Raw genomic sequence first — 21,454 nt, 5'->3', positions numbered from 1 at the left:
TACCTAAATCTTTATTATACATGACTTTATGTGTAAGGCGTAATCCCAATGTAGTACATTGTTGTTCGCTTCAAATGAACGGAAATTGTATGTTTCTATTGTCTGTATCATTTTCTTATATTAATATAAAACATTTCAGAACCAAACAGTTTACAGTCTGAAAACATCGATATAAAGAACCTATCAGAAAGCTCAATCAGTGTAATTTGGACTCGGCCCGGGCATGTCAGTGGGTACAACGTCACGTTTAGATGCATAAGCCCAAACGAGAATTCAACAATAGCCCCTGTGCTTCAAACAACGGTAGATAAAGAAGAGGCATCTGTAAATGGCCTTGATCCAGGATCATTTTGTAATGTGTCTGTTCAAACTTTTTTAAATAATGGCATATATCGAATCTTATACGGCAGTGTGACACAAAAACATTTGCAGAACAGCAGTCATGAAACAGGTACATTGAAAAATACTAAACTGTTATATGTAGAGAATCATTTCAAAATAAAGATTTTAATTTTGTGTTGTTTGTTCATATGTTAACAAATGGATATGTATATTGATTAGCACCCAGAGAGGTTCGAGGCCACAATATTTCTAGTATAGGATCAAGAGCAGCTGTTATTAACTGGCTTACGCCCAGCATCAAAAACGGAGTTATTCGCAACTATATCACGTGGATTGTCGCATCTAACAATACATGTTTAGAGGCAATGGTATGGACTTGCTCGGACTGTAGCAAAAGCGATGCTACTTTTAACATTAACACTTCAGACGTAAGTAAAGTATTATTATTTCGGAATTTGAAAATTGTGCGATCTATTTTCATAACATGTTGTGAATTGACATCTAATATTATTAAGAATTATGTTTCAAGAAGTTGATCTAATGTATTATTTTACAGATTTCCCAATGTTCCGACGTCGCAAATAATACATTCGTTACATCGAAGCAGGAGTTTAATTGGTCCCTAACAACGTTGCATCCATACAGAAATTACACCGCCTATATAGCTGCATATACAGTAACATTAGGAACGAACGCTCACTTGCAAATAATTACTCTTGAAGACAGTAAGTACACAGAAATACAAACATTTAGTATATGATCTATAAACATGCACGTTTTCGTTAACGGAGATTGTAGTAGTCGGAAGACAATTTATTCAATTGTCTTAAAAATACGTTTTGCCCGAGTAAAACATGTTGTCTAGAAATAATTGCCAATAATACCCGTTATAAGACATGCCGTTTGTGTAACAACAGCCGCAACACAATATTTAACACTTAGCTCAATGTTACGCCTAACAAATGCATGAATACAAATTACATAATGTAAACATATTCATGTTCTCGAATACTTAGTACAATTGGACCTAATGTTGCACACATAATAATCGTTCTCCTTTACAGTAATAAATGTTTTAATATATCACTTAAAGGGGCCTTTTCACAAATTTTGGCATGTATTGAAGTTTGTCTTCAAATGCTTAATATTGATACATGTAAACATTGGATCTAAGAAGCCCCAGTAAAAAAAAAACAAGAATAAAAATACAGACAGAAAAAAGTAACCCTCAACTGGACTCGAACCACTGACCCCTGTAGTAAAAGTCAATCGCTTATACCATTCGGCCATACGTACTCGTACAATGAGTGTTGTATTTTATACTTTATATAAGCAATCCTCGTAGTATCACAAATAATTACGACAACAACAGAACTCTCCAAATTATTCGATCGTTTTACGTTGCAACGCTTTATAATTTTCAAGTTTATAGACCCGATATCTTTTGTTCTTATGTTTGGATATTTTGGAGCAAGTGCATAATTGTATATTGATTAGATAAACATTTCTTTGTAAACAATATATTCAACGTCATGTATGTAAACTATAATTATTATGTAGATATAAAGGGATCCCATAACGAGTATCTCTTGATACCTTACGGATTAAAGCTAAATGAACATAAAATAATAATTTAAACAACATTTCTCAGTTCTTTAAATGTAGTCTGGCAGCGATTCTTTTGTATCACTTAGAATGTATATTCATGATCAATATGTTAGAACAGTTACTGTTTATTAATATGAGCAGATCACTTATAGCATCAAATACGTACAATACTTATTATAGTGTGTAAACACTGAAAGGCAACACACAGACAAACTGTATTATGTACACTGCACAACTGTTTTATTAAACTAATTATTTAATACAAATCATAGTAGACTTTAAAAGACATGTTTAATACATGTCCCTTCTAATATCTTCCATGAAAATTTTGCAAGTAATTCCGCTGATCAAGATCTTAAAGAGGTGTGCCGTCACCGTAAAAGTTCGCACAGTCAGAGAAGAAGCAATAATGCTCGCAACATAAATCAAAACGTACACAATATAAGATATCGGAGTAATGCAACTAATGAAATTATTTCAGTTCCTGGAAAACCGGTGAATTTGCATAATTTGACGGCATCTGCTGCTTCTCTTAAACTGAAATGGTCACCTCCAAGCGAGCAGAATGGAGTGGTAAAGAACTACACGGTGATGTACACCTTTTATAATAGAATTTGCAGCGAAACAGGCGCCATCAACATATCCACTATAATTACAAATAGCAGCGAGGTGATGTTTACAGATATTTTTCCATTTTGGTGGTATAATATATCAGTGAAAGCAACTAACAAAATAGGCACAGGGAATTATACAGATGTCCTTCAGATTCAAACCAACGAATCAAGTAAGAGACCCCGAATCTGCCTTATTAACTATTTGTCTTGCCTTATGGTTGTGACAATTGCATGAATCATATTTTCTAAAAAAAATCATACATAATACAGCCATTTTTGTATTTTAAATATTAAAACTGTGTCTTTGAATATAGATCCAGATGTTGTAAATACCGCGAGCAGCTTTTCTGTGTATGCACGCAACGCCACAATGAATTGGACTGATCCTTGTTTTAAAAACGGAATACTGAAACGATTCTATGTGGAGCTGCTGAATTCATCAAGTGCATATTTTATGAATGAAACCTGGGCTTCTACTTTCGAAACGAAAGCTTCCACACACGAACTACTCCTAATGGAGTTGCTTCCTTTTAGAAATTATTCTGTACGTGTAAAGGCGGCTAACAACGCTGGAAACGGGACATATAACGTCTCCCACATATTCATGACGAATATCGATGGTAGTATAATATAAATCGTATATGTTTAGTCGTAGCTTATCTAAACTCAACATGAGACGCATAGCATTCTTTTATGTGCATCATTTGTTAAGTAACACAATCAAATCGAACATAATTGCATTGTCTATTGTAATTTGATGCTTTTGCTTCCAGAAATAACGAAACTTCATAATCAAGATAAATGTTATTTTAGATAAGGCAAGTAACCAATGCTTATACAATACAGGACAATTAATAGATGTGACCATTACACGCAACATTTCAGTTCCAATGGCACCTAGCGATCTACGACAAGGCAGTACTAATTCATCTTACGTAAGGATTAACTGGAACAAAACGATGCATTACACTGGTCCGACAAAGTATATCATCAACGTCACTGACGACAATGATAATGTACCATTTACGAGTTTTGTCACACACGAAGGATGGTGGATCGGTGAGCTTTGTTCGTGCCTTTCTCTCTTGTCGTTGATTTCTTGTTTTTCCTTCCTTTGAATATATGACAGAAAATAACATCAAATGACCGCAATTATACAGAATGTACGATTTGTCTTGTCGCATATCAAGAGTTTACCATATATGAATGTTTATTGCGTATGTAAGTCAATAAGAATACATATTACTATGTGAAATTGATAACAAGCTATTTGTGTATAACATAAATATAAGAATGCCCATTTATGGCATATGCGCGGTTACGTTGAGAAGCAAGACTACCGTTGAATGCAAATTCCTTTTTAGTTGTTTAAATGGTATTTTCAGGTAATGGTTTGCGTTATTTTGGCACTCTTTTAAATACTTATAATTATTTCACAGATCAGTTAGCTACACATGTCGAACTTTTCGACCTAGATGCTTTCTGGAAATACTCCATAGCTGTCACTGCGGAGACATCGTATCAAAAGCAGGGACCTCTACGAAGTGAATCAACTAAAGTCATCGTTCAGACGGCTGAAAGCGGTGAGACTCAATACAACAAAGCACCAACCACCACAAATACAAAACAATAATACTAATATTACTGCTACTTCTTCTTATATTTATAAAACAACAACAACAACAAATGGTAAAACAAATGCTACTTAAATTACAACAATTTCTACTACGCTTTGCTTTTACTTATAATAGTATAGTGCTGTTGCTGTTTCTGCTTCTCATACTACTTATACTTCTGGTACTGCTTTTGCTGCTGCTATTCGCCGTGCTACTGCTTGTGCTGATGCTTGTACAGCTGCTTTTGTGACCACACTTCCTACTGCTGCTGCTACGGTTGATACTGCTTTCTCTTCTACTTCTATTGATGCTGCAACATCTTCTTTTGGTGATGCTACTTCCTTTATTTATACAATTACTGCACATACTGCTGCTGATGCTACTACGTTTACTACTACTACTACTGCTGCTACTAATACTTTATTTGCTACCATTAATTTTGGCGCGTCTGCTGCAACTCTTATATTCCTTCTTCATGTACGGCTACTGCTGCTACTAATTCTTACATTACTATCTTATGATATCTTCTTCAAATGCTGCTGCTGTTGAAACTACATCTTCTTCTTCTGCTGCTTATCCAATGATGCAAAAAAATATAGAAAGAAAACGAAATTAACAAGATATGTTTGTGAAACATTATGTCTCCCCCCATATATTTGACCTTTGACCTTGAAGTATGACCTTGACCTTTCACCGCTTAAATGTGCAGCTCCATGAGATACACATGCATGCCAAATATGAAGCTGCTATCTTCAATATTGCAAAAGTTCTGGTTTTTGACGCAAACAAACGAACCAACAAACCAATTAACAGACAGGGAAAAAACAATATGTCCACCAGTATAGACTGGGGACATGAAAATCAGCTGATTTAACATTAAAATAAAATAAGAAATAAAACAGTGTTAAAATTTCGTATACTATTGTGTCGGATTGTTTCTTTTAAATTTCAGTTCCGGGAAGACTCCATAAGCTAAGCGCCGTATCCGAGCTAGACGTTACGAAACCACCAATGTTGTACGTGAATTGGCTGGCTCCCATAGAAAGAGATCGTAACGGCATAATTGTTGGATATGAAATATATTGTTCAAATAGAAACCGCAAGGTACAAACAGCACAAATTTATAATATTTTTGTTGGAATTGTCTTTTACATAAGCATGTTGCTTGATATCATAAATACTCAATAGTTTCAAATCGGTCACATCTTTGTATTAACAGCTATGCATAACTAATGAATTACACTTAAGCAATATTTCGCTGTGTTCTTTTCAGTTTGGTGTTAGCGCGTCCACTCTGAGTCACAATATTACGATGTACATCGACAACAAATCAAATGTGACCGTTGAGGTAGTTCTTTATAAGTTTTTCACTTCAGCACTTAGAAATAAATTTCAGTTTATCAGAATCTGTAGTTTCATTATCCGTATATTTCTATATTTCTAATGACTCACTCAACTATTGGCTTTTCTAAATTTACAGATCGTTTTATTGTTTTTTTTTCGAGGAGTCATTCATTTTGTTACAAGTATTTTTGTGTGTAAAGGTTCGCGCCGCAACGAGTGTTGGATACGGAGAGCCGTTCACCGTGACGGTCGAAGTTAAACCAGGAGGTATACACACTTTAAATACTTTAAACACAATACTCGTATTTATTCAGCGTGTTTTATTTGAATTAAGGCTAAACCCGATATTAAATTGAAGCATCTTGATTGAGTTAAATATATATATATACTTCAGCGCCGGAAGTTCCTCCCGAAACCCCGTCAAATCCTTTGACGAAAATAGCTCAAATTCCGGTTGCTGATGACAAAAAGATGATAGCTGTACAACTTTCAAAGTCATTCTTGTGTAATAATAAAACTGGTGCACCTGTTCAGTGGGGAGTAATAGTTGCACAGGAAAGTAAAGCAACTGGTAAGTGATCACAAGTGTTGGCAGCTTTAGTATTCCTCTAGCCCGGTTTAAACCTCCAATAATTTGTATTAAACATTCCAAGGCGCTGACCCCATGTTAAATAAGTAATTGTGCAGTCTCGTGTTTTTGTTCCAAATAGTTTACGGAATAGATTAATTTTATTTAATAAAGGATCTATCTTGTGTTTACAAAACCTTTTTCTTCCGGTTATGTTTCTGCAGTTTCATTATTCTTATACATTGTCGACATATGCATTATGGTAAGTTATTTTTTCATAGTAAATAATTATTTTTTCCCAAGATCTCTCTTTCGTTGGGAGTCACGGCGAGTACCAAACCAGAAAAAATATCATGTACAAGAAGTGGTCCGAGGTTAAGGACATGGATGACATTCCACCATATTTGGCAACTGGTCCTCATTGGAGCCCTTCTTGTATAAAAGGTAATAACTGTAAATGTACGATGTCATTTGTTTTCGTAACAATCGCAAAATGCTGGTAGTGTTATTCTGAAGAAGTATTCATTAAACAATATGGTAAATATGTAGTTTTAATACTTGCAGTAGGAAACAAACGCCGACGACGAGCTGCTGTTGAAGAAATAGAACCGTTTAACTTCATCATTGGCAGTGAGGATTGTTCGAATAATCAAGAGTACTGCAATGGGCCACTTCAGCCAGGAAGATCATACAGGTGAGTGTGATTGAACATCCAAAGAAATGATCAAAATATATAAGCAAAGTATCAAAAATTGTATTTAAACACGTTTCCTGTGCTAGTTTGTGATGAAGGGAATAACATATAGTGGTATACCTCGAGTAGCGACTGTATATGGTATATATAGACAAGTGAATATAGTACATATAAAGCTGCAACGGCTTAGAATATAGCTTTTTATTAATTCTTTATCTTATGAAAAAGATTTTGACGACCACAATAAATGAAAAAGAAAATATATTAATATTTCAGCTTCATTCAATATTAGTTTAATAAGAAGTTGTGTAACGCTAACGACAAAAGTAAGGGAAACCTACACGCTATTTTAGGATAACAAGTGCAGTTTAATGGTCAAATATATCCAATTGTGGAATTTGTACGGACCGTTATTTTCCTCAAATTAGTGTTTTATAATTATTTAGCTTTAAACTCTAAAAACTATGCAATATGTGTAAAAGACGGTTGACAAAATACCCTTGATTTCCCTTAAAACATATATAAATAATGAAAAGTATGGGAATCGCAACATAATAATTTATTTTGAAAACACAAGAGTGAATATTTCTAATGAACAGACGTTTCAGATTAAGAATAATGTAAAACAGTTATAACAGCCAATAAAAAAGATTGATAAAAAGTGTACCAATGTCTTAGTAAAATAGCCAATTTGGCAAATCTGTGAACAAGTCCCTTTAACGTTCTCATTTAAATTTGATGTTTGAGGATTTTGAAAAAAACTTTCCTAGGCCCATATTCACCAAACAATTCTTAGACTTAAGTCTAAGAATAAAGAAAATTCTTTAAATTAGAATATTCAAGAATTTCTTTAATTTTGAGTCAAACTCTGCAGTAAACATCTCTATCTATAATATTTTTTATATAGAACATTTTGTAAATGAAATAAACAACAGTGGAGGCCTGTATATATTCAAACACTGAACACATTTTTCTTGGTTCTAAGTCTATTCTTTATTCTTAAGTCTAAGAATCGGTTGGTGAATACGGGCCCTAGTTGGAGATGCAATATTGAATTCTTTTCACCAGCACTTACGTAAAAACATTTAAACATGTTTTTCTTTGCATTTAAATATTGTATTAATATAGCGACGACATGTGCATTATGTTTCTGACAAAAGATATCATAACTAAAACTGCAATGCTAATTAATATCAGAGTGAAGTCATTTGCGTGCACTTCCTCCGGATGCACAGAAACACTGTATTCACAGCCCATTAAAACAGGTACGTAATATAACTTACTGTCTCAAAGCTCATTCACCTACATAACGAAGACATTCAAATGCTCATTCACATCTGGAATACATATTCATTTTATCATGCAACAACTTAAAACAATTAAGACCTGAATACTACACTCGTTCGTGACGATACATACTTTTAAAGTAAGAATATGCAAATTATTGAAAGGATTAAATATACAGACATATTTATTGTTTGATTTAGCTCCTGACCTAACGGCAGCTATTATCGGCGGTGTTGTGACAGCGGTTGTAGTCATGATCGTTGCAGGAGTTGTTATTTTCTACATGAAACGGACAAAGCGATTGTAAGAGTCGTTTTAGTTTAACGATTCCAATACGTGATTCTATTGTAGTCAATCCAATAACATTTAACATTATACTCACGTCATTTTAACCATACTACACTGTTAAATGCCAGTGCTTGTAAGGTTTGTAATTCGCCCCATTTAAGCGAATTTGTAGAAAACATATATTTTTAAAGCGTTAAATACAAGGTATCTGCCAAATATTTTTATGATCTATGACCGATAGTATAGTTTCTTTGAAATTATTTAGAGTGTTTTATGGATAGTTGTGTGTGTGTGTGTGTGTGTGTGTGTGTGTGTGTGTGTGTGTGTGTGTGTGTGTGTGTGTGTGTGTGTGTGTGTGTGTTGCTGTGAATAATTATGTATCAGTTTACGGTAATTCAATTTGTTCTCAGATGTTTCGCCGGAAAAGAAGTTGAAAATGGCACCAGAAAAGGAGTTGTTGAAATGCAAAATATAGACACTGAATCAGAGCATATTTTCAAGCAAGTATTTTTTTATAACAAGTATTATATGAATGCAAACATATGTATTTGTGCAGTATTCTTTCTGCAATTTGTAACCCCTCGATTCAACATGCACGTCTAAAGTGCAAAACTTTTAAATTCTAAACAATCCCATTGATTTAGATGTGGATTCATTTGATTGCGAACATAAAATACAATTTAATCATGACATAATAAGTTACTTTGCTTCAGTTGTGACATTAATATCTAAGCCGCATCATGGAAGTATGTATGCTTTTATTGAAGTATTTTATTTTCAACAATGATACGATTGATTCTTAAATACAGACCGTGTCCAGTAAACTTATCGGAGTTCCCCGCCTACGTTGAAAACATGCACAAAGACAGTAATCTTTTATTCGCGGACGCTTACAAGGTAAAACATTGAGTGGTGTTTATCTATCTATCTATCTATCTGTCTGTCTGTCTGTCTGTCTGTCTGTCTGTCTGTCTGTCTGTCTGTCTGTCTGTCTGTCTGTCTGTCTGTATGTCTGTCTGTCTGTCTGTCTGTCTGTCTGTCTGTCTGTCTGTCTGTCTGTCTGTCTGCCTGCCTGCCTGCCTGCCTGCCTGCCTGCCTGCCTGCCTGCCTGCCTGCCTGCCTGCCTGCCTGCCTGCCTGCCTGCCTGCCTGTCTGTCTGTCTGTCTGTCTGTCTGTCTGTTACATATAACAACACAAAGACAGTAATCTTTTATTCGCGGATGCTTACAAGGTAAACATTGAGTGGTGTTTATCCATCTATCTATCTATCTATCTGTCTGTCTGTCTGTCTGTCTGTCTGTCTGTCTGTCTGTCTGTTTGTCAGTCTGTCAGTCTATCAGTCAGTCTGTCCGCCTGTCCGTCTGTCTGTCTGTCTGTCTGTTTGTCTGTCTGGCTGTCTGTCTGTCTGTCTGTCTGTCTGTTACATATAACAACATGTATAACAAATTTTCGTTGCTTTTCTTTAAAAAGCAATAAACTGAATAAACTCGCATTCATATAACGAAATATACTTTATTGTTATTAAATGTTTTTATAAACATTGTATATAGCTTCTGAAAGAAAAGAGTCCATCTTATCCTGTGACGGCCGCCAATTCCGAGAATAGTCGGCCAAAGAACCGTTACACCAACATCATGCCTTGTGAGTGTTCACTACCATTTACAACTTTTTTATATCTCAAGGCCTAGTGTTTGTCATAAGTTCAATGTTTCGATATCGTATATCGTTTTTTAAATTGAAACATTTCTTAAAGGATCCTTACGTTTTTATTATAAGACATGTATTACTCAAATGCTCTCGTGATTGAAAAATGCGTGAAGTATTACAAAAAAAAGTTCACATGAAGAATATTGGATATTTATGCTGATGAGCATATTTAAACACAACATTATGTTGTTGTTTAATTAACGTAAATCCTACATACTAAAGAATATATTCCTATTATTTATGCAATATTTTGGGACATACAACAACCATACCATGTTCTTGCATTTTCCGATTTTTCTTCAGATGATCGGTCAAGAGTGAAACTTCGTCCACTAGACGACGTGGAAGGTTCAGATTTTATCAATGCCAACTATATTCCCGTATGTGTCATCTAATGCTATAAAATAACTCTCAATTACTTCCGTTACACATTGAACTTTTTCCTCAATTCAGATTATCATTTTCTTAAGTAAGTTATTGCTCTGTATGCCATGATAATGTCCTAAAAAATGTTCCCACTTTGTTTTTATTGAAAAAAACTAGCTCACTTGAAAACTTCTGGCAACACCAGTTTGCCTAGTTGTATTAATAAATCAACAAGCACGTACCAAGGAAGTCCAAATACAATTTTAATTTGTAATGACACGTATAACTTTTGACTTCACTTAAGAAAACTGATTTCAGGGATACACCTCTCGACGAGAATACATAGCAACCCAGGGTCCGATGCAGATGACGTTTGATGATTTCTGGCGCATGATATGGGAACAAAATGTGGACACAATCGTCATGCTGACAAGACTCGTAGAAAAGGGACGGGTATGTATATTTAAAATGGTTTAATATTACTGTTACCAATAAGTGTGTTTTCATAGGGTGCGCACTTTGTTTAAGACACAAACATCTACGTGTTTTGTTGGTGCATATGAACAAAATGCGAAGAAAACGTTAGTCAGCTTGTTATCCGGCAACAAATATCGATCATAAATAAAAATATGTATTGTGCAAAAAATGTATTTTGTGAAACAAATCTGTTACGATTCCGATAACCTTGTATATATTATTTCGATATTATTGAGTAAATTAAGGCTTACATTTGTATTTGGTTTTCAAATTTTGTAATAAACTATTATTTATTAAATCGTGACATCATCGAATTTCCAGACGAGTTCAGGTTCGTATTTTGCTATTTCTGAATACATATTACTCTTACAGGCGATTGTATGTTATAATCTTATTTGAAAGATTTTTATATTGTGATGTTAAATCATACTATTTTAATTCTAACTGGCTCTAATTACTGTATTTATTTAAACGTTTTTTTTACTTATTTTAAACTATGCAACTTGTACTTATAGTAGGGAAAAGATAGAATACATAAAAACACTGTTTTATTGTCTTTTGATAACCTTTTGCGCGTCGTCCTGAATTTGAACGACACTGATCTTAACGTCGACCTATATGACTCAAAAGCTTGTTAGTCTTGTCTATTGTGTTTGTGTTGTGTCCCACTGTTTGGCATTTGGTTCCCTGACACAAATAAGATTTTGAATTGTATAATAATATTTAGCTGACGTTTCACTATTTATGTGTATTTGTTTGGTATAGAGAAAATGTGACCAGTATTGGCCGAACCTGAACGATCCGGTCTTCTATGGTGATCTTATTGTCTCAATCCAGTCCGAGTCCAACCTTTCCGACTACACGCTACGGATTTTTGAAGTTAGATTTGTAAGTGGTTAAATTCGAAATTAACATTTTATATTTAATATTTCAATCATAATTGATTCACGTATACGTTATGCATTATTTTATATTCAAGTAAGTGTTTCAATATTCTATAGCTGATTTCTTACGCATATAAATAAATAATCGGAATACTAATGTATTGTTCAAGGCGAACTTAACTTTAATAAGTGTCATCATTATAAAGCAATTAATTATTCACCACTGTACAGGGAAACAAATCACGAAAGGTAAAACACTTCCATTACCTGCAATGGCCTGATTTTGGGTGTCCGCAACGGCATTGGCCTTTGATCAATTTTATCACGTTAGTCCGCCAATATCGGCCTCGATTTCCAAATGGACCCCTTCTGGTCCATTGCAGGTATTGGCAATATGTATTGAATGGTCATTAAATTATCAGTAGAAGTTCGATATAATCCTTGTAGTTGTTGTGCGTCCGTAGCCATTGTATTGTTAGTTAAACCACTGTAGATGCATGACTATCTTTAACTGAACCATCTCCGAACAATTTTGTTTACAGTCTAACATATTTATATTTATTGCTTGTGTCCTTGTTCTTAATATAAGCGTGTTAGCTAAACATTATTTAAACGTTTAAATATGATTGGGAAAAACTTTTGAATCGATAATGTTATTATTACGTCTATCTTACATATGTCATCTGCCTAACATTCATGATACGTACCACATCCAATACGCACCATCTGTCCGTCAAAACTTGATTAATAAGTAAACCATAAGACGCACGTGTCCGTTCCATTTCATAGAAAAAAGAATGCCGCACTGTAAAACACTTTTGGTACTTGAAATGGCCCGATATGGGATGCCCAGATGACCCAAAGATGCTTCTAGATTTTGTGAAGACTGTCCGAGAACACAAAGTTAAGCCTGGAAATGATAATGCAACTGTTGTGCATTGCAGGTATGCATGAGACCACACTTTTGTAGTTATCCTCCTTGATGTATCGATTATATACACGCCCGTTCATTTTATGTTTTGCAAATAAAAAACAATGCTTTTATATGCATGTCTTTGTAAGCTTTAAATACATTAAAAAATAGTTTGTTAAAATAGTAAAAACACCATCGGCTTGAAGTAAATGTCAGGTTTACAAAATGTGTTAACATCTATTAGACCGAAGCCAAAGGCTTAGGCTGGCTATCTGTTAGCGGACTGATTGGGATTTCAGAATATTTCAAGATAATTTATAAGTAGTATTCTATAAATATAAAAAACATTGCAAAAAATAGACACACATTTTTCTTTGGATGAGTACAATAATGTTTGCCATTTACTGAGATTCACGTTTTGTTTTGGTTCGCGTATTTTACTGTTTGATAACAAAACCAAATGCTCGTGTACAATAAGTGCTTGCTGTAAAATACAAAAGCGTTGAGTTAATCAAATGCACATAAAAAATAATTTATCTGCAAGTGCTGGGGTTGGACGGACCGGAACCTATATTGCCGTTGACCATCTTCTGCAACACATTCGTGACCATGACGACGTAGATATTTATCAACTAGTTCTGGACATGAGGGAACACCGGTGCAACATGGTACAGACTGAGGTGTGTCGATGTAATAAACCAACTGTGTGCAAACAATGAAAACGAAGAACAACTTTATTACATTTAATGTTTTAACGACATATGATTTGTTATATTAGTAATTTGATAATTATAAGAATAAACATTTAAAGTAACTCTAATGAATTTGTTTGCGGTTTATTAATTTCATGAGATTTAAATATCGCAATCAAAAGTTAAGTACTAAAACGTGCAAGTCGTTTGTAGAAATATCCATAATTTATGCATAATTATGATATAGAATATAATAGGTAAGTTGTGATGAACACAGAAACGTTCAACTAACAACGCTAAGACAATTTGAACCTTGATGAATGTTTAAGTTATCCCTGCCAAGCCCATAACCGGACCTGTATAAGAGACTTACCATCTGTTTTAAATGACAGTTTCATAAAGTTTCTTTTTGAAATAAAATAACAGAAACAACTAAATCAATTACATAATGGAAATAGATAAAATGAAGTCCTTATACTGCGTGTGACGTTTTAATTCCATTAAAGCTAAAAAGGTACATTAATGACAATGGTATTTATCTCGATAATGCATCGTCCGCAAAAGAGATGAAATGATGAAACACCATGTACACATTTTCTCCATTACAGGACCAGTATGTATACATCCACGAATGTCTGAAAGCGTTCATAACAACAGACGACGAGACCGAGGACGAGGAAGAGGTGGAACGTAAGTCGAAATACAGGAAACATTTAGGCTCATGAGATCTTCTAATAAAAAGTGTTAAATGATATTTATGCTACCATACAATTTGTGAAGAAGTGTACTTGCTAAACACCAAATTTTATGTTTAGAAAGGAATACACATTCCATGTATTTTTCTTCAGTTCTTCTACTACGGTTTGTATAGAAAAAGATATTTAAGAAAAAAGTATAGAACAATGAGGGCATTTTAGTAATCGACCAGAAAGCCCTAAAACGTATAGCTGACTGAAGCCTTATGCTCAATAAGTGACCGATACTCAAGTTGAAAAAAAAACACAACTATTTTTGTAACAACTATGTAGATATAAGGCCGTTTACTATTAATAAACACAAAGGCAGAACTTAGTTAATTAATTGTCCTTTTGTTGAATTAAAACTGAAAGAAACGAGAACTTCATGTCTTATTAATTATCTTACAACATACATAAGTTACGACCGAATCTTTGGTTATCAAGAAATAGTTTATTTATTAATATTAAACTTTACATAAATATTTCTTGATAACCAAAGATTCGGTATAAAAATAAAAACTAGATCAATTGTATCAACAGTTCACGCTTCTTATTTTTTTATGTTCCGCGAAACTTTTCGGGGAGCATATACTTTCCAGTTTGTCCTTCCTTCCCTACTGCCTTGCTTCCGTCACACTTTTGTTACTTTTGTTACAGTTTCTCACAGCGCCTTCAATATTTTAACGATCTCTTACATATTTGGCATGTAGGTACCTTGCATGGACCTCTACCTTTTGATGAGGTTTGGAGTCACTGGGATCATGGTCAAGGTCACCGAGGCAATTGTCCTTCCTTACTTCCTTCCTTCCGTCACACATTTGTTACAGTTTCCCATAGCTCCTTCAATATTTTACCGATCTCTCACATATTTGGCACGTAGGTATCTTGCATGGACCTCAACCTTTTGATGCGGGTTTAGGTCACTGTGGTCAAGGTCAAGGTCACTGAGGCTAATAATAGATTTTCTTAAGGTCAAACTTTGGTTACAGTTTCTCATAGCGCCTTCAATATTTTACCGATCTCTTACATATTTGGCATGTAGGTACCTTGCATGGTCCTCTAACTTTTGGTGAGGTTTTAGGTCACTGGGGTCATTTCGGACACTGATAGGATACGTATTCTGGGGGACTTCAACAAGGTAGTTCTAAATTGTCAGATTTTTTTTACATTTCGAAACCTGTTTTCAAGTCCAACGTGTAAGACAGGCAGTGTTTTAGACATGGTATTTTACAACAGACAGGATCAAGTCACTTTACTGTACTTTAGTGACCATTGGGTTGGAGTTCCATTTTAAAGAAAGAGTGAGTGTATACTACGATTGTCATTAATTATTATTAAAATCTTTCTTTATTATGAACATAAGGGGTTTTTAACGATACTTCTTGTTTACCAAGAAACTAAATTTCCAACAGTTACACACACACAAAAAGCACAGTACAGACACACAATTATGCGTATAAAATTATATGGATGATGAAGATACAGTAAGCTCCACAGATATATATATATATATATAAAGTAATTGTTTAAAATCAAGAAGATTCATTAGTTTTCTTACTTTTTCATTTTAAGATAGTTTTGAACCAGTAGATATTACATTGATTTTGTGTACATGTTCATATTTCACGCATACACTTTTTTATGTCGTATAGAAACCTAAATACATGATTGCCACTTAAATACAACCTACTTTTAAATATGTTAGACACTTTCTGAACACGGGCATAGTTTATTAAGTGTAAACGTTGATTGTTTGTTTCTACGAGGCCATAAAAAGTTCATCTGGATGACGACAAATTTAATTTACATGAACATGTTTAATAATTTAATGATACTTTTGAATACAGTAATATAACTAAAAATAGGAATGTATATTTGTTTCTATGTTCTCATAAGTCAAATCAACTTCAACATGTTTTTGTACTGATTTTCAGCTCTTTACCAGAACACAAAATTTGGTGGTGACAGTATCTATGAAAACACGGCATTTCAGCAAGACTAGTGTGACATATGGGACATAACTCTGTCAAACAGACGCACGCATATTTGATAAACCCAATTTAGCTAGATATCTTGCTTCTCGTGGCGTATATAAGGCACATATGAGATATTTATTTAGTTGATCATGCTTTCTGTTGTATGAATGCTGTAATGTGATAATTGCATTTCGAAACGTTGAATTGATCAAACTATTTGCATATGGGTATTTCACCTTCGAAAGTAAGATCATATGAAATATATGTATATATGTATGTTTCGATTATAAGAATGTTAAGTGTAATCAAATATTAAACTTTGGTAACTATTTAAGAGCTAAAATTGAAACTGAACTGAACTAAACAAATCAAATGTTTGAATGAATATTATAACAACCACATTATATTATATATGCAAAGTAAAAAAAAAACACTTTGATTATGAGTATTATTTAAATACTTTTATAAAAATATATTCAAACGCGGTATTTGTTATGCATTATCTTGGGCGACTATGTATTGTTCAATATATAAACATTCAATATAACCTGAATAGTTATCGAGGAAGATAACAATAACAAAATAATTGTAAACATAATTTAGTAAGTGAAAAGGAACATACTGGTCATGAGTGATAACAAAACATTAAGACACTATTCATTTCAACAAGTGTATATGTTCCTATTACTATCTTTATTGTATATAATTATTTGCCTGTTTTCGTTGATGACAGTTAAACTACCTTGATAACGCAATTGAGTTTCCGATTCGAAACAAAAATTGGGTGAAATTTATAAAATATATCTTTTAATGAATATGATATATAATGTTTTTGCAGGTGCATATATGTTTTATCAGTTCTCTATTGTACCCAAATGTAATTGAACATAGATGCTTATTTTGTGTTAAATATTCGCTTTTGTTTACCCCTCCCCCCAATACTTTAGACATAAAAACTCATATATGGTGTTATGGTATACTATTTCATTGTTTGCTTGTATAAAAACTGATATTGATACAAACTTCTTACATAGTTCTAATTTTTATAGATTGTACTTTTTGATTATTAACTATTGATATTGTTGTTTTATTTATCGAGCGGCATAGTTTGCAAACACACCTAACCCTGAATATAAACTGTAATCAAGAGTTCTTAAAGTTAAATACAAATATAAACTGTGTGTTTACTTTTCCCACAATTAACAAAACATTGATGTTTTATGTTTCACGAGCATGTATGTTTATATATATTTTATATATTATGTTATGGTTTGCTTATTTTAATTTTATTTGTATCTATATTAAAATGTTAAGTCATTACTTCCAAATACTTTTGTTTCTAAACTATAATGTGGATGAAAAGCCTATTATATACAAAACATTTTTTTATTTATTGTTTTTCCTACGATTATTTTATTTGACAAATTGTTAAACATACGTTCCTTTGTATTCTTTCACAACTGACAATATCTGGTCATTGCAATGTATGCTTGTTACCTCTGTTTCGTTTGAGTTTTATATATTGATGTAAAACGCTTCTTTAATATTACGGTTCAAACAACAAAGGTCCAATAATGGGAGCACACGAACGGGCGGAGGGCCGCGGTTGGCAGGGCTGGCGGCGGTAAATATACGTCTGCAACATATTTTTTTTTGTCCAGAATTTCCAAATAATTTCCCATAAGTGCTCATCATTTCGAGAGGGAGTGACTATAACCAGGTCCCTAAGTCTCAAGTCTAGGTCAATATTGAAGGTCAATTCTCTAATTAATGAATTTCGTACTTGCTACTCTGTCCGGAGGATACATATTCGTCCATGAATGTATTTCTATATAAATTCCCATAAGTGATTAGCATGATGATATGGAGTGTAGAAAGTACATAAAGGTTAAATGTTACAACACAGTATTGGTCAACTTGAGAAATTTGATTTTGCAGTCCATACATGCATATTAAGTACCGCGTATTTCCACCAAGTCGCTTTGTCAAATGGCAATGTCCGTTTTATGCCCCCGGATCGAAACATCGGGGGTATATTGTTTTTGGCCTGTCTGTATATCTGTCTGTCTGTCATTGTGTCAGTCAGTCATTGTATGAGTGTGTCACAAAACTTTAACCTTGGTTATACTTTTATAACTTCTGCAATATTAAAGATAGCAACTTCATTTTTGGCATGCATGTGTATCTCATGGAGCTGCACATTTTGAGTGGTGAAAAGTCAAGGTCAATGTCATCCTTTAATGTCAAAGGTTAAATATCATTGCATTTTTCGTTCCTTAAACTTTAACCTTCGTTAAAGTTTGGTCATAACTTTTTTGAATATTGAAGATAGCAACTTGATATTTGGCATGCATGTGTATCTCAAGGATCTGCACATTTTGAGTGGCTAAAGGTCAAGGTCATCGTTCAAGGTCAAAGGTCAAATGTATGGCTTCAAAGCGGCGCAATAGGGGGCATTGTGTTTCTGACAAACACATCTCTTGTTTAAAGTAATAGAAATAAATTTAGAGTGTTTAAAATCTTAACATGATTGTTTTTGTAATAACGCTCGTATCTTTGTGACGATGGTATTATTATTGCTATTTATGAGAACAAAAATGTCCTTATAAAGATTTAACAACATTGTGTATTGGATACTGTTACACTGTAAGTGTATACTGCGTCACATGTTCTTTACTAGAGCTGCCTTTATCACAATTCTAGTTCAACACGTGTTTGTACTATTACAATGTAAGTGTAAATTACGTCTCATGTTGTACTTTAAAAGAGCTACCTTTATCACCATTGTATTTCAACATTGTGTTTTGATACTATTACACTGTCAGTAGCATGAATCAACAAGGGAGGCAACTCGTTACGTCACATTTCGGGTAGTGAACAAAAAGTGGTTCTTTATTACTTCGCTTTACATGGGTCTTAATAGCTTTTTAGAGCTCTTTTCTGGTTGGATTTAACAGTCCGAAATCACTCAATTAAGATAGTGAAATCACTAATTTGATAGAACATTCAATATCATGCTGCATGCAAGCTATTTACATCACAAAATTGTAAACCAAACAGTTTACAGTATTTGTTTTCGAGATTATAGACAGTGCTCCTGACTGAAATCAAAGTGCTATTTCTTGATAATCATTTATTTATTGGTATACACCATGAAAGTGGTAGAATATTCACGGAAAACATAATAATTCTGATTAAATTTTGTGTCTTTCAAGATTGTCTGATTCTCCGTTGTCTAACGGAAATTGCAGATCGTACAGATATATTGACAGACAAAGGCCAAAGGATTGAATAGCCTTCATATTTCAAGTGTATCGGCCTTGTAATTGCCACTTAATTAAACGAGAAGAAAATCATACATTTATCAACCAGTTATAGTCAGAAACATTAAAATCTTTGGATGCAGTCATTTTGTTTTTCGGAAACCGCGACATGCTCTGTTTCAGAAACCGACGATCGGTAATTTCCGTAACCATTCGGAAAATTTCCCCAGACAAGATTGCGTTAATTTTTTTATGTTTTCCGCAAATATTCTACCACTTTCTTGTTGTATTCCAATAAGTAAATGATTTAAAAGTAATATTACTATAATTTTGGTCAGGAACTCTTTACATAATTCCTTAAAAAAGACGCCTCAAATATAACGCATTAAATATTGGAAAACCCCCCACATATTTCAGTTTATCCTTCTTTTTTCGCTAGCTTCATAAATTTTTATAACTTCGACCACCCACTTATTTTGAAAATTATGACACAAATCTGATGAATCTTGAGTTAGTTCTTTGTAATTAAGAAATCATAAAACATAATTTATTTTTTGGTAAATAAAATGTTTTTGTAGTTTGAAAAAAAAAAACTTTGTTAAAGATTTTGCTAAAGTTGCTACACATGTCAAATAAAATACCAATAAATTTCAAAACAGTAACTTTAAATCAGTACGTTTGTCTTAATTAGTCTAAAACAATATTAATTTATTGATTTCTTGAAATATATATTAAAAACATAAAATGTTTTCCTAGAAAAATGATGACATAACAGATTGATTGGAAGATATTAATTAATCACGAAGTTGCTAGGGTGCCATCCTAGAATTGTCATGTTATTAAGGAAGTAGCTGATGTGTCAATTACTTTGCCTTTATTTTGACATGAATTGTTTAATTAAATGTCTAACTTTTTTTGAAAATGTTTTCATTCAGTATAAAAAGTCAATGAACTCTGAAGAGTGACTGAATATACTGGAAAATAGGCTATATGCTTATTGAAAAAAAACCCCTACTTAAACATCATTATCGATGCATTTTCTGATCAAAAGTGTTATTTATAGTTTGTAAAGAAGATAATTTTCAAGAATAAAAATCAGAATTATAAATGTTTTGTAGAATTTGTGCATTTTATCCAGTAGTCTCATAGTAACATTTTTTTGTTAGAAAACCAATAGCATTATTTTAATGTTTGCAACCCCTTGTTCCGAAAACATTCATAAAATATAATTTGCGGAATAATTTATTAAAAAAAAACAAACAAAAAATGCTTTCTGAAACCCTTAATATTATTCCTGCATTGATTTGTCATCAATAACTTATGTTTAAAAAAATAAATTGTTCATGCTACTGTCAGTGTCTATTTCGTAACATGTTGTTCTTTAACAGAGCTGCATTATGCACCATTCTACTTAACACTGTTGATGATATTGTTAGCCCCTTCATTATCGTTCAAACACATAATCACACATCGTTTAAGCTACATTTATGTATTAAATCGTGACTTTTTTTTACAAATGAGCCTTGTTCTGAGAAAACTGGGCTTAATGCATGTGCGTTAAGTGTCGTCCCAAATTAGCCTGTGCAGTCCGCACATGCTAATCAGGGACGACACTTTCCGCCTAAACTTGATTTTCGGTAAGGAGGGACTTCATTGAAACTAAAAATATCATAAAAGAGGAATGTGTCGTCCCTGATTAGCCTGTGCGGACTGCAAAGGCTAATCTGGGACGACACTTTACGCACATGCATTATGCCCAGATTTCACAGAGCAAGACACAAATCATTCGTAATGCATCATACCGGCCAGAAGAAGAGCAAAGGAATTGACATTATTCAAAACGTTTTTTTTCACTTTATGCAAAGATTTATGGAAGGTGAAGAAGCCTCTGAAAGATGGAGATTCCTTTTAAGTAAATGCATAATGTGTATTCTTCAATCGTACCAAACGTATTTAACATGCATTATTTTGTACTAAGCACCAAACCTAGACATTATTGGCGTCTTTTTTACAAACTAATTATTGTCATGGGATAAATGTATTCAATCTTTGTTTCAACTAATGCCATCTTAAAATAA

At 33.4% G+C, this 21,454-nt stretch overlaps 1 protein-coding gene across 1 annotated transcript in view; it reads left to right on the top strand.

Moving 5' to 3' along the window:
• LOC127849854 (receptor-type tyrosine-protein phosphatase eta-like) overlaps positions 1-20,725 on the top strand; it is a 30,088-nt gene extending 9,363 nt beyond the window's left edge. The window contains exons 9-32 of the mRNA XM_052382606.1: positions 140-451; positions 562-770; positions 899-1,067; positions 2,432-2,734; positions 2,879-3,184; positions 3,450-3,623; positions 4,004-4,147; positions 5,133-5,284; positions 5,454-5,528; positions 5,725-5,791; positions 5,919-6,095; positions 6,396-6,536; positions 6,657-6,786; positions 7,984-8,051; positions 8,274-8,376; positions 9,129-9,258; positions 9,912-10,002; positions 10,372-10,448; positions 10,753-10,887; positions 11,677-11,799; positions 12,585-12,739; positions 13,253-13,388; positions 14,009-14,090; positions 16,072-20,725. Coding sequence (XP_052238566.1) covers positions 140-451; positions 562-770; positions 899-1,067; positions 2,432-2,734; positions 2,879-3,184; positions 3,450-3,623; positions 4,004-4,147; positions 5,133-5,284; positions 5,454-5,528; positions 5,725-5,791; positions 5,919-6,095; positions 6,396-6,536; positions 6,657-6,786; positions 7,984-8,051; positions 8,274-8,376; positions 9,129-9,258; positions 9,912-10,002; positions 10,372-10,448; positions 10,753-10,887; positions 11,677-11,799; positions 12,585-12,739; positions 13,253-13,388; positions 14,009-14,090; positions 16,072-16,139 — 3,527 coding nt within the window. The 3' untranslated portion in view covers positions 16,140-20,725. The remainder of the gene's footprint in view (positions 1-139; positions 452-561; positions 771-898; positions 1,068-2,431; positions 2,735-2,878; positions 3,185-3,449; positions 3,624-4,003; positions 4,148-5,132; positions 5,285-5,453; positions 5,529-5,724; positions 5,792-5,918; positions 6,096-6,395; positions 6,537-6,656; positions 6,787-7,983; positions 8,052-8,273; positions 8,377-9,128; positions 9,259-9,911; positions 10,003-10,371; positions 10,449-10,752; positions 10,888-11,676; positions 11,800-12,584; positions 12,740-13,252; positions 13,389-14,008; positions 14,091-16,071) is intronic.
• The last annotated feature ends 729 nt before the right edge of the window (positions 20,726-21,454 follow it).

This window comes from Dreissena polymorpha, chromosome 11, assembly GCF_020536995.1.
Source record: "Dreissena polymorpha isolate Duluth1 chromosome 11, UMN_Dpol_1.0, whole genome shotgun sequence".
NCBI classification, from domain to species: Eukaryota; Metazoa; Mollusca; class Bivalvia; order Myida; family Dreissenidae; genus Dreissena; species Dreissena polymorpha.
This window is presented reverse-complemented; position numbering and strand designations above follow the sequence as displayed.